Here is a 12,814-nt window from a genome sequence, read left to right as displayed (position 1 = left end):
TGATGATGATGATGATGATGATAATAAGAAGATTATGATGATGATGATGATGATGATGATGATGATGATGATGATGATGATGATGATAAGAAGAAGAAGAAGAAAGGAAGAAGAAGATGATGATGATGATGATAATAATAATAATAATCTTTATTTGTGTAGCACCTTTCATAAACGACATGAACTCAACTCTACATTAAAAGACGGCCATCAAATAGAAACAATGAAACATTATAACAACACGCCGCTCACGTCAGACTTCAAGTCGTAGATGCTGTCGGTTGGGAATTTCATGAAATGCAATCAAGACGTTATGTGACTGTATGACCTTACACATAAATGATTACGATGCATTTTCACAGATTGTTCTATGCTTTTCATTTACAATGTGGAGACTGGGAAACAAAACATCCGGCAGCTCATGTTTCATTTGCCCTGCACAATACGTCTGGCCACCCTCCCATTCAAACAGATTTCCACCCGACCTTGCCAGGTTTGGGCCAATCGCAACCGTTTATCTAATATGGGGCAGGTTTGATACAATGAGGATCCAGTGCTCTGATTGGTTGTAGGTCTAACCAATGCTCTGATTGGTTGTAGGTCTATCCAGTGCTCTGATTGGTTGTAGGTCTAACCAATGCTCTGATTGGTTGTAGGTCTAACCAATGCTCTGATTGCTTGTATGTCTATCCAGTGCTCTGATTGGTTGTAGGTCTATCCAATGCTCTGATTGGTTGTGGGTCTAACCAATGCTCTGATTGGTTGTAGGTCTATCAAATGCTCTGATTGGTTGTAGGTCTATCAAATGCTCTGATTGGTTGTTGGTCTATCGAGTGCTTTGATTATTTGTAGGTCTATCAAGTGCTCTGATTGGTTATAAGTCTATCCAATGCTCTGATTGGTTGTAGGTCTATCGGGTGCTTTGATTGGTTGTAGGCCTATCAAGTGCTCTGATTGGTTGTAAGTCTATCCAATGCTCTGTTTGGTTGTAGGTCTATCCAATGCTCTGTTTGGTTGTAGGTCTATCCAGTCCCTGATTGGTTGTAAGTCAATCCAATACTCTGATTGATTTTAGGTTTATCCAATGCTCTGATTGGTTGCAGGTCTACCCCGTGCTCTGATTGGTTGTAGGTATATCCAATTGCGTCGGTAACGTTGGTAACGCCCCTCGGAAATTGTAAAATGAACTGAGAGATTCCCGCAGGGCGTGTGAAACCCAAATTCCCCACAGGACGCGAACGCAGCATCAACGCGGCTCGTCGTCGCGAGCAGTTTGCGCTGCAGCGTTAGATTTCTATCACGTCATGGCTTCGATATGAAGCCACCGCGGTTGTTCATGGAAAGCGAGAGAACCCCGGGAATGTGCGTTTGTTTCTGATTCTGAACCCTTATCCACGCGGCAATGGCGGAGGAGAACGCCGCACCGCGCGTCCTGCTTGTTTGGCAAACGTGCAACCTGTTGATGTCACTGTTTTTCGCTCTCTCGACGTACGTCCAGGTGAGAGGTTGTTGCACCCGTGTGTTCCTCAACTTTTACCGGAGTTCCCGACTTTAAGTTAATACACTTTTCCGTCCCACAGATCAACGATCCCGATGCCGGGTTGTGGATGGTGAGAGTGAAGGTTTTCCACCGTTGTTATTATAATCTAGACCAGGTTTGACAGCTATAAGAACAGTATTTTGAAATATACCTGGTTTTATGTGTCTAATGTGAAAAAAAAGTACAGTTTATCCGCCATTTTTCTGTTTTCACAAATCGGAAGCTGTGATAAAAATGCAATTTGTAGCGTCTCGTTATAATGTAGTCCAGGTTTGACGGCTACAACTACAGTCGTTTTTGGAATGCATCCGGTCCTGAGGCGTCAGCGTGAAAAAGAAAATACAGTAAACTCCCCATTTGGCCTGTTTTAACAATGCGAACAACACTTCCACAAATCGGAAACTGTGTCAGGAGTACAACATGGGCTTCTTTACACAATGTAGTCCAGGTGTGACAGCTGTAAGTACAGGAGTCCGACCGATCTAGACATGGTGTTAGGCGGTCTGCGTGTACGGGGGGGGGGGGGCGAGTTTTAAAAGTTCCGAGGAATCTGAACGCACCACGAAAACAGGCCGCTGGCTTCCTGCGCTCCCGTCACCTGTTCTCGTTCCGTTTCGTCACTGTTTTTTCTCCGTTTCGTCACTGTTCCTCCTCCCCCCACAGGTCGCCTACGGCGTCCCCGCGCTCCTCTGCGCGTCCGTCGGCGTAAGACCCCGCGTGACAGGTGAATGCGCCCTCGAACCTCCATCGGGGCCGTCCAACTGCGCGGCGCCCCCGCGCGGCGGACCGGCGCGAACGCACCGCCACGCCCCCTCTCAGCATCTCGTCACAGATGGGATTCAGTTGCATTTTCTCTCTCCCCCCCCCCCCCCCCCCCCCCCCCCCTCCCCGATCAGTCATCAGTCATGTCGATGTCGCTCTTTGCAGAATGTCTGCCCTGGAGGAGGGTGGCCGACCTCCACGTGACGGTGGCCGCCGCCGCCGTGGCCCTGCTGGGGTGGACGCTTTACAGGGGGCGCGTCAGCGACGTGTTCCAGCGAGAGGAGGGGAGGTGTGTTGGCGGGTCATCGCTTCTGTGCTCCAGGGGAGGGGGCAGTCAAACGTTTTCTGCCGTCCGTTGTGTGGACAGTGTGTCCCAACAGTTGATGGTGATGGTGATGATGGTTTATTCATCTAACCCTGTGCTGTCAGTGCGGTCATTAATTCCATGTTTGCACTTGGCGTGTTAGTGTTTGGACGGACTGTATGTGTGGAAGCAGATGCTGGTTTTTGGAATCACTTATAGTTTATCTGAATTTGTTTCTCGACTTTTTTTTTTTTTTTTATGGAAAGTTATTGCCAATTTCTTTTGTAATTATGCTTGTTCTTTTCTTTTTCTAGAGAATTCTCTGGCCTAATGTTGACCCTAGTTTGGCTTCTTCTGTGTCGACACTCCGGAAGGTGAGAGAGAGAGAGAGGGAGAGAGAGAGAGAGAGAGATTTAAATTAAGTCAGTCTGAAAATACCATGATACTTCATTATCTATTATTTGAATATTTACTGTTTTTTGTTCTTCCAGGAGTCCTGTTGGGATGCTCCGGCTGTGCACTGCCGTCGCCATCACAGTGTTTCCCTTCGTGGCCTGGCTGTATTACTACATCAACAAGGAGCTGAGAGCCAACTGGCCCTCCCACTGTAAAACAGCAATTTAGATATGAACCCCTCGCCCCTTTTCCTGTCTATGTCTATGGACCAGATTGAAGCACTTTCAGAAGGATTTGAAGAAATTCATTATTTTTGTAATTTGTATTATATTTGTTTTTTCCAATGATCCAATAAAATAACTTTTTCTTTAATTCTACCAGAGTGATTGTGGTTATTGTTGTCGTAAAACATGCGGTTTAAGACAATACAATGTGTCTTTGACACTAATTTACAAATGGTTTTACAATTTTTACTGTATCGCTGTATATTTAAATTGTAGCTCTGACAGAGGCTGTTGCTTGAAAAAGTTTTGCCATTAAGACATGAGACAATTGATTCAATATAGAATTTAACATCACTTCCAAAAAGCATTTACAGAGGCTTGTACATGCTGAATTTGACTTGTGTACAGTATGCAATATTAAGCTAAGAGTAGGATTCCATTAATCAAATAATAGAAAATCTGTGTAATTTGTCAAAATAATTCTGTGAATCCAAGAATCACATCATTCATAAAAAAAAAAGTCTGAGATATAAGGTCCCTAATATTAACTTTTCCAAAAATAATCTCAGCAATTTTAATCACAACACCAAAATAAATGACACACGTTTGACTTTTAAGGTTACAGAAGGATCAATACCATCAAATATCATCAATGAACCATTTAAAATACTGATAAGTTAATTGATTTATTTGATTTATTAAAATAAAATCAAAATCCACTCACCCACCAGTGACAACCCGTTGCACTTCATCAAATCTCCAATAGATGGAAATAGAGAGCGCATAATGCCAGTTAAAAGACCACAAACGAGAGAGGGGGAAACGTCATGTCCGGTGAGTGCGGAAGTCACGGTCGTACTTAGTGAACTGTTCCCAGGTCGGTTCACACACCGGAACTCCCGCTAATGGAACGATAGGAAACAAATCGAGCGGACTTGAGGTCAGTCGTCGCTGACGTGGTGTAGACCGTTCACCGCCTCCGTGTTATCGGATACGGTCGGGGCTGCGTGCGGCGACGGCGGCGACGGCGATGGCTCTCCGTTTCTCTTGTTCCAGACGCGGATGGAGAGCTTTCCATAACATGTTCCCCCAGAGGTGTACACACGTCCCGGCTGCCCGACTGGCGCACTTCCGCGCCCAACCCGGGGGAAGTGGAAGGGTGTTGAGGGAGCTCACCTCACCCGGCGTCCCGGCCCTGGTGGGTCACAGCAGACATGCTGCGGGTTACTACGTATATCAAGCAGAAGCTCTACTGGTTAAAGTGGAAATCCATAAGATAATTTTGTTGAAAATTCCCATATTTTACACTTGTTTTTTTTTTTTTTAATCACACTCTTTTTAAGAAAGAGTCGTTTAATGAGCTTGTGTTGTGCATGTGCTGCTCTACACGCTCTTTGCACTGTTGGTGGCGGGGTCCGCCACGGACGACAGAAGCGAAAGGCAAGCCGCTGTGAATCTGATGAGGCAGCGTGGCTTGTTGTGCTCGCTAAACTGTCGATGCGGATGAACATTCAACACCCTTCGGATGGAAGAAGTGTCCCCTCACGTAACCAAGGAACCGCCGATTTAACCGACTAAGAAGACGACTAATTATCTAGTTTGGCGATGTTTAATTCGCGGTATGCGGAAGATCTTACGGATCCCCTCTTTAATGTTTGACTGACTGCTGTGTGTCTCTCCTCAGCTTCCCGCTCACGCGCAGGCGAATATGCGGTGTCTAACCTGCAGGACGACGCGGCGGCCGCCTGCGTTTCCCTCCAGAGCCTACGCCTCCACGCCCCCAACGCCCCCATCCGGGGTACGCGGTCGAGTCGTTCGATTCCGATTTAACACCCCGGGCGTCTGAGAAGGGGCAAACGCCGCTTCCGTGGGCGCGCGACGAGACCTAAAAACTTGTTTTCTCCTCTCCGTAGCCGGTGACGTGGAAATCCCTCGCCGTGACGTTTGGTCTCGGAGCCGCTCTCCTCGGGGCGATGAAGTATTTTAAAAAGGAAAAGGAGGAACGTAAGCGCCTCGCCGCTTGGATTTAAACATTCCTCACGCTGGATCAACTCGCACCGGTGCTTCTCAACCGCCGTGCCGAGAACTCGCCGGATGTGTCGTGAAAATGTTTCGAATCCCACGTAAAATACATAAATAATGGAAATAAGGATACAGTTGTTGTTTTTTTGTTTTTGTTTTTTTTTTGTTTTTTTATACACGTGGTTAACAGGATAGTGGTTTAGTGCCGTGGGATCACTTTATTCTAAAAATGTGTCAGAAAGAAGTTGGGGAAACACTGATTTACACACATTAACACATGCATTCAGTTGAATAAATGTGTATAAATTGTTAAAAAAATAACATTTCCCCTGAAACCATATTACTATTTTGTGACATGTTTTAATATTGGTAATGGTTTAAATGGATTAGTTGCTCTCAAGTTTTACATAGAATACAAACAAAAGATGGCTCATGCTTAAAAGGTGATCCCGCCCTTCAACAAAGGCGTGTGTGTTTTTTGTTTTTTGTTTGCAGTGATGGAAAAGGAGCGGACCAAGTCGATCGGCCGCCCGGCCCTCGGGGGCCCCTTCTCGCTGGTCGATCACGACGGCAAACCCTGCAAGAGCGAGGACTTTCTCGGCCAGTGGGTCCTGATCTACTTTGGGTTCACGCACTGCCCCGACATCTGCCCTGACGAAATAGAGAAAATGATAGAGGTGGTGGACGAAATAGGTGAGACAAAAAAAAAAAATCTTTATGCCGTGTGCACAAACATGTTCAATGTATGAGGCTAAACACTGGAATGGGACCTGGCTAATTAGTGGAAGCGACACCGTTTGGAATATAGAGACTGATCAGTGCTGACATTACAATATACAATACTTACTATTGCACCCCTAGTTTAAATAATTAGTCACTGTTTAACTTAATTATTTTTGTCTTATTTACAGACAAAATCAAGTCCCTACCAAACCTCACCCCCATCCTCATCACCATCGACCCCGACAGGGACACACCACAAGCCTTGGCCGCTTATGTGAAAGGTACAAACGCCTGAAAACAAAACAGCCGACCACATGGAGACCATAACGCTTGGACAGGGATTTGATGTATTTGTCGACAGACACTCTGGGCTATTTGGGACCCTCCCGGCAACCCGTCCAACAAATTATTTGGACCCGCTTCAATCAAATGATACAGGACCTTTTTATTTTAATAGACACTCTCTGTGTTGTACTAATCCTTTATTGTGTGTTTGTCAGAGTTTTCTCCCAAGCTGATCGGCCTGACGGGCACCGTGGCTCAGATCGAGCAGGTTTCCAGAGCCTACAGAGTGTACTACAGCCAGGGACCCAAGGACGAGGACAACGACTACATCGTGAGTTTCCTCCTGGTTCAGTGAGAGGCTCCTCGAGCATCTGGGTCACAGCAAAGAGATAGAACTCATTATCGCTATAATAATTACAGTTGATTTTGCACGTTATTATTCGACGAGTCGAATAATCAGTCGGAAACCCGTCAGTCGACTTAGATTCTTCGAGTCGAGCAGTCGTTTTGTTTGTTGTTCAGTCAGTGTGCACTACAATAACAGGATAAAACAGATAGAAGCTTACAAAATGCACAGGGATAGCATTTCAATGGGGAATTATAAATAAGGGGAATCATAAATATATTCTTAAATGTTCGAATCGGACACGGCTCCAAATTCTCCAAATAAAACGGAAAAACTACAAACAGTGAGACGGGGCCCGGAGGAACGGGGTACGACTCGCAGACTCGTTAACATAATTTTTTTATTTTTGCGTGTAACGCATGGAGAGGGGGGCGATCGGGGGGAGAGAGTCACGGAGAAAGCGTCCCCACTACGCACGGTTTCGTTCCGTACCGTTCCACACGCACTTGTTTAGTTCCAGAAATAACCTACATCTAAAATGAAAACACACTGTTTTCGGCGCCGACCGCGGGCGGCCTGTTGCTGGCGAACGCATCGGGGGAGGGAGACGGGCGCGCGAAATGCAATTTATTTTTATTTTTTTTTTATTTTTTTTTTTTGGGGGGGGGGGGTTTGGCCAGTATTCCACTTTTTGCGCCAACATTTTGTGGAAATTAAATGCAGTCGTCATGGAAACATGTAAACAGACCCGCACATTTGTTCACATACATACATACATACATACACACGCATGTAAGTTGTATCATTATATACTTGATGCTTGAATAAGTGTATAATCTACTACCATATCTGCCTCTGTTAACAAAAGCTAATGTTAAAGGTCCCGACTCTGTAGTTATATAAAGAACATCGGAACAAAATCAAAGTTGATTTATGGTCTGTAACACCATTGAATTATCTCCCAGCCCTGTAGTATAAATGCCATTTCCCCCCATCTCTCTTCCCTTCAGGTCGACCACACGATCATCATGTACCTGGTGGGCCCCGACGGGGAGTTTGTGGAGTATTTTGGGCAGAACAAGAGAAGCGTAGAGATCACCAACTCCATCGCTTCGCACATTAGGAAGTACAAGAAGTCGAAATAAAAGAGTGGACGGGCCCCAACCGGCGCGGAAGTCCGAACGAGAACTTTGCCTCCGGGCGCCCGCTCTGTGCACTAGTCTAGTCACTGGGATAGAACCGTGCTGATCGTGTTATATTTTTATTTTTATACATTTATTTCGGGGGTTGCACCACCACTGGCCCGAGGACGATTTTCTGTTCTGTAGTGCGTTCACAATGGCCCACTGTACTCCACGCATTGGAATGTGGCATCAAACCACATCAAGGATGGCAAGAAATCTGAAAATATAATAAGAAGGATCGCTTCATTCCAAATATTCTTCCTTTTTTTGTCATGAAATGCCAGCAAGTGATCTAAGCTGATTACAAAGCTTTTTTTTTTTTTCTTTAGCTGTTACCGCCGTGTGCATAAAACAATGGAATATTTGATTTGATTTCAAAGCAGATTCTTTGTCCATTTACAATCATCACCTCTGACAACATCCTATTCAATGATTCCTTCATTTAAACCTGCACTTGTGTCATCAAATATAATCCACCTAAACAAAGAAAGAATTGTCTGAACCTTTCCTTCATGGTGAGAGTGCAACTTAAAAAAAAATAATTCAATCCTAACTTAAATATTAATTTCTATTTGAATAAAGGCATACTTGGAAATTTCACAGGAGCTACGCTAGCTGATCCCATCTGCAGCCTTGCGTTGAGCTAACACAGCACCCAGCCCGTTGGACACACAGAGATTAAACTGGTATCGAACTTGTCGTCTGAACCTGGGTAAAACTAGACAAAAAAAATCAATTTTGTCAAAAACCGTGTCCCTTTAATCATTGCTCTGGTCTTCAACTTTATTCGCCTTTTTTGGATTCTTTTGCGGCCTGTTTTTTAAGTGTGGCCTACATCTCAAATCCTATCAAGGGTACTGATTATTTTGATTCCAGTAGTACAATAATAAAAAGATAAACAAACGTCCCAATATTTTTCATCCGTTCAAACTGATAGCTTTGTCTCAGCCGGAACTGATTTGATACTCTATTTCCTTATTGTTCGACCGCGCCCTTCGTTCTCCTGGCAGGGAGATTACAAAAGCAAGCAGGTGTTGCACACCAGACAGAGCAAACACATATCTGGGATGCTGCTGCATTGTGTGTCTGGGTGTAATACAATAACTCCGCTAATTGTTTTTCCCATTGATCTCTGTGGAGCGCAGTCGGAACTCGGCTGAGCCCGAACGCGCTCCACCCTTTAATCTCGTTTTCTATTGGCATTTGTATCGCCATGCTGGAGAAAAAACAAAAGGGATTGCAGGACTGGATAGTAGCTCGGCACTTTCAAGCTTCAAGGTTTTTATTTGGCGCATTGCGTGTCTTTTTACCAGTACACGGTGCAGCGAAATGATAAAGGTGCAAACTCCCGAGAACTGCAAAAAAGGAAAAATATATATAGGCAAAAGATAACAGGAAATACTGACAAGAATGATTAAGATTTGACAGAAATTATAAGGCATGGGATTGGGTTGGATGATACCTGAAATTGTCACTGATTTTGAGACAATAGATGGATTAACAATTGTGTGATTCAGTTCCTCCAGAGGAGTGATTCTGAGCCTTTTCCATATCAAGGAACCTCAATTTTCATATGCATTTTACCCATGGTGACCCATTTGATCTGATTTTCTCTCTGGGACCCCAATCCAGGTATATTTTCTAGTGTTAAATATGATTTAGTCTAAACCTCCATCCCTGTTTATACTCCAGTTATGGCGATATCAGTGAAAGTAGGATCAAAACAGTCATTATACATTCTCTAGCGGTGAAGTTCAAGGGCGTTGCTCGTACTGAGAGACATCAGGGGCTTAGCCCAAAAAGGCTCTGTCGACGGGGGGGGGGTAAGAGAGTGACGGAGTAAGCGTCCCTATTAGGCACAGTGCTTGTTTCGTTCCATAGGGAAATGGAGTAAAATAACCTACATCTAAAATGAAAACACTGCCCAACACTGTGCCCTATCGCCGTCGCGCCGTGGGCACAGTCGGTTCCGCCAGAGAGGAAGCGATCGGGGCCCGATTGGCGGCCTGTGTCTCCTATAGGAAGAGCCCTCCCGGCGGGACTATTTTAGATCGGGGGGCTATTCATAAAACATTGGGGGCTGGAGCCCCGGTTGCCCGCCCCTAACGACGCTACTGGTGAAGTTGACCTATTAATCATTTTTCTGGGGATCCACCCCTGGAAGCTAGTGTACTTTTTGGCCATCTGTTGTTTTGCAGTAGCGTTTATTCACACACCAGCCGAGGTCCTTCTCTCCTTCCCCCGTGGAGCCTCCAAAATCCCGGGCAGACGGCCCCCCGTCCTCAGATCTATTTTCCCTCCCGTCTCCCCCCAGACACGACCAGCTGAGGGGGATTTCCCTATCTCCGCGTCGCCCCCTTCCTTCAACCCCACGACCTGTAGGTTGGCGTCGGGGGTCATCCACAGTCCCGCACTCCGGTTGGTGCGAGCCTAAGTGTGAGCGTGTTTGTCTGCTCGGGACCAATTATAACCCCGGCTGTTGCCAGACCTTCAGATGACTTTAAGGGCGTGTTAAATCAACGCCAATTAGCGGAGCCGGGCATGCGCTGCCAGACAGATTTACAGATGAAAATGAGGGAACGGTAGAGATGGCAAATTCGTCACGGACATTTAAACTCAGACATGAAATCACAACAAACTAACAATAGAATAAGACCAAGATCATCATCTTCATACAACAACTAGAAATAGTCATCTCATGTGTCTGCATGAAAACTAAAGGGCTGGGTATTGTTAAATGTATTATGATACCAATACCAATACCCTTAAAGTGATTGCGATTACCACCATACTTCATTCAACAACATACGTCATTCGATACCTTTTTTTCTACCACATCATACTACCTGTCATGTGAATGAAAGCGTTCAGTTGCGTAAAATGCCACCACTCCTGGCATCCAAATTATTTTTACAAAAATACATTTTGAAAGTGTTCAAATTATTTAAATATTTATTAAATATTTATTAAATAACTTATGGTGTGGTTTGAGCAGCCACACTTGACCTGGGTCTAGGTAATTGGGGACCCAGGATCAGAGTGGCTGCATACCTGTTGCTTGGTGGTTGGTCGAAAGAGCACAGGTAAAACCCCCATCCCCACACTCACTCAGGAGAGAGTAGCTCTGTCATGACACGTCTATCTACTCCTGGGCTTATTAAAGTAAATAGTCATGTAATGAGTAGGATAATGTAGAGCCAGGCGGTCATTTTCGCAAAACTACCCCCTTCAGCGTGACACAAGACCCCTCCACTCGATATCAGGGTGGATTGGTGGGTTCTGACCTCAATAATTAACACTTGGACCCCCCGAAAAGAGTTAAAAACAACAGGTCGGGGGGAGTGGAAACATTTACATCTCCTTCTTACCCGTACACGTAAACATTACAATATATTTCCCATATTCAGGCTTGGAAGAATCTTGTGATACGATTTCAGACACCCCTAAAGTGGGCCGTACCATTACGCCGAGCATCGTGCGCCGCGTACGATGTATGGCGCGATCCGCAGCTCAGACCAAAAAAATTATGACCCCCCCCCCCCCAATTGTCATTGTATAATTCACACTCTGCTGATCACCCTAGTGAGGCAACGAAAGTATTTTGGAGTGAAGTACGTAGGCGAGTGACCCTACAACACCGACCATAACAAATCCCAATCTTCAGCTTGACATTTCAAGATGCATCGGGGGATTATTCACTAATGGGAGCGATGTCTGAGCACGGCCGCAAAATAATCCACATCTAAGGGGTTATTGATTCCTTGAATATCAGAGGGCCAAAATATTTTAATCTTAGATCCTCTTTGGTGGCTGCCTTATCACGGTGACGGTCAGCTGTCAGGGTCATGAATCAGAAGGACGGATTTCGGGATCAGAATGGAGGCTACGACGCCTCTAAAAAGAGAAAGTCGTCACGCCGGGCCTTGGCAAAGCTCCTTATCACTCCTGGCATCGCTCTTTAAGCACATACTTGGGCTCTATTTCCACAGGGGCAAATTGAGACACGTGAATAGAAACACACTCAGAGGATTGTGGACGGATCCCCCGGACGGGTGGATTCATTGTATAGCACGTTTCGCATGCGAGGGGCATGGCAACGCCGTCAACGTAAGGGACGAGGGACAGAACAAAGCAGCATAGAAATCAAAAGTTCCAAGCACATAGGAAGAATTTATATAATCACAGATGACAGGCGAAAGTGCAGTTCAAACCTTTTGAAACTATTTAAAACCTACCCGGATATAGAATTTAAGATTAATTTTCATTTAATTTGGATTGTTTCCATCAATGAAGTCCATTGGACGATGCAACGGCGTAAACATAGTTGTACGCTCAACTATCAGAAGATACTTGTGATTGAGCCGCCTATTACTGAAATGACCAATGTCTATTTGGAATCAGAATTTGTTTTATTTGGCCATGTTCAAGGAGTTTGACTAAGTATTGTCGTTGCATTGGTTTACACAACCAGGCCTATGACATAAGTAACAAAAATGTTGTTTATTATATAAACATGTAAACAAGGACACAGGATAAATAACCCTTAAACTGGTGGTTGCTGCGAGTACTGAATTTGGGTATAAAGATAGTATATTTATATTGTGCAGTAAAAAAAATTGTATATTGGTATAAAAATAGTATGTTTATACTATTGGATATAAAAATATTATATTTATACTGATGGGTATAAAAATAATATATTTATACTATTGGGTATAAAATAGTATATCTATACTGAGTATTTCTGATTCTGATTGGGTATAAAAATGGTATATTTATACTGATGGTATAAAAATAGTATATTTATACTATCGGGTATAAATATTGTATATCTATACTATTGGGTATAAAAATACTATATACAATTGGTTATAGAAATACTATATACTATTGGGTGTAAAAAATTTATATTTATACTACTGGGTATAAAAATAGTACATTATACTATTGGGTATAAAAATAGTATATTTATACTGTTGGGTATAAAAATAATATATTTATACTATTGGGTATAAAATAGTATATCTA

The 12,814-nt window shown here is 44.1% G+C and overlaps 2 protein-coding genes across 3 annotated transcripts; both read left to right on the top strand.

The window, feature by feature from the left end:
* Nucleotides 1-1,274: 1,274 nt before the first annotated feature.
* tmem220 (transmembrane protein 220) lies at nt 1,275-3,374 on the top strand. 2 transcript variants are annotated; one of them, XM_080009492.1, is made up of 6 exons: nt 1,275-1,498; nt 1,581-1,610; nt 2,204-2,264; nt 2,468-2,591; nt 2,921-2,980; nt 3,098-3,374. In XM_080009492.1, exons 1-6 carry the CDS (start codon nt 1,403-1,405, stop codon nt 3,228-3,230), a joined length of 504 nt encoding a protein of 167 aa, XP_079865618.1. In that variant the 5' UTR covers nt 1,275-1,402; the 3' UTR covers nt 3,231-3,374. The 2 variants fall into 2 exon arrangements, with proteins under 2 accessions (XP_079865618.1, XP_079865617.1); XM_080009491.1 differs by having other exon boundaries at nt 2,468-2,688.
* An 831-nt stretch (nt 3,375-4,205) lies between these two features.
* sco1 (synthesis of cytochrome C oxidase 1) lies at nt 4,206-8,151 on the top strand. The gene is made up of 7 exons (XM_080010200.1): nt 4,206-4,424; nt 4,911-5,024; nt 5,140-5,230; nt 5,744-5,941; nt 6,160-6,252; nt 6,472-6,587; nt 7,613-8,151. Exons 1-7 carry the CDS (start codon nt 4,257-4,259, stop codon nt 7,745-7,747), a joined length of 915 nt encoding a protein of 304 aa, XP_079866326.1. The 5' UTR covers nt 4,206-4,256; the 3' UTR covers nt 7,748-8,151.
* The last annotated feature ends 4,663 nt before the right edge of the window (nt 8,152-12,814 follow it).

Source organism: Zeus faber, assembly GCF_960531495.2.
Source record: "Zeus faber genome assembly, chromosome: 11".
Lineage (NCBI taxonomy): Eukaryota > Metazoa > Chordata > Actinopteri > Zeiformes > Zeidae > Zeus > Zeus faber.
This window is presented reverse-complemented; position numbering and strand designations above follow the sequence as displayed.

What these genes read in the sequence shown, in the direction of transcription:
- tmem220 (XM_080009491.1), top strand. Translation starts at nt 1,403, where the DNA reads ATGGCGGAGGAGAACGCCGCACCGCGCGTCCTGCTTGTTTGGCAAACG. An exon ending in GTGTGTCCCAACAGTTGATG is followed by an intron (nt 2,689 to 2,920) that starts GTGATGGTGATG and finishes TTCTTTTTCTAG; the next exon opens with AGAATTCTCTGGCCTAATGT. An exon ending in CTGTGTCGACACTCCGGAAG is followed by an intron (nt 2,981 to 3,097) that starts GTGAGAGAGAGA and finishes TTGTTCTTCCAG; the next exon opens with GAGTCCTGTTGGGATGCTCC.
- sco1 (XM_080010200.1), top strand. Translation starts at nt 4,257, where the DNA reads ATGGCTCTCCGTTTCTCTTGTTCCAGACGCGGATGGAGAGCTTTCCAT. An exon ending in CACCCGGCGTCCCGGCCCTG is followed by an intron (nt 4,425 to 4,910) that starts GTGGGTCACAGC and finishes GTCTCTCCTCAG; the next exon opens with CTTCCCGCTCACGCGCAGGC. An exon ending in AGAGGTGGTGGACGAAATAG is followed by an intron (nt 5,942 to 6,159) that starts GTGAGACAAAAA and finishes TCTTATTTACAG; the next exon opens with ACAAAATCAAGTCCCTACCA.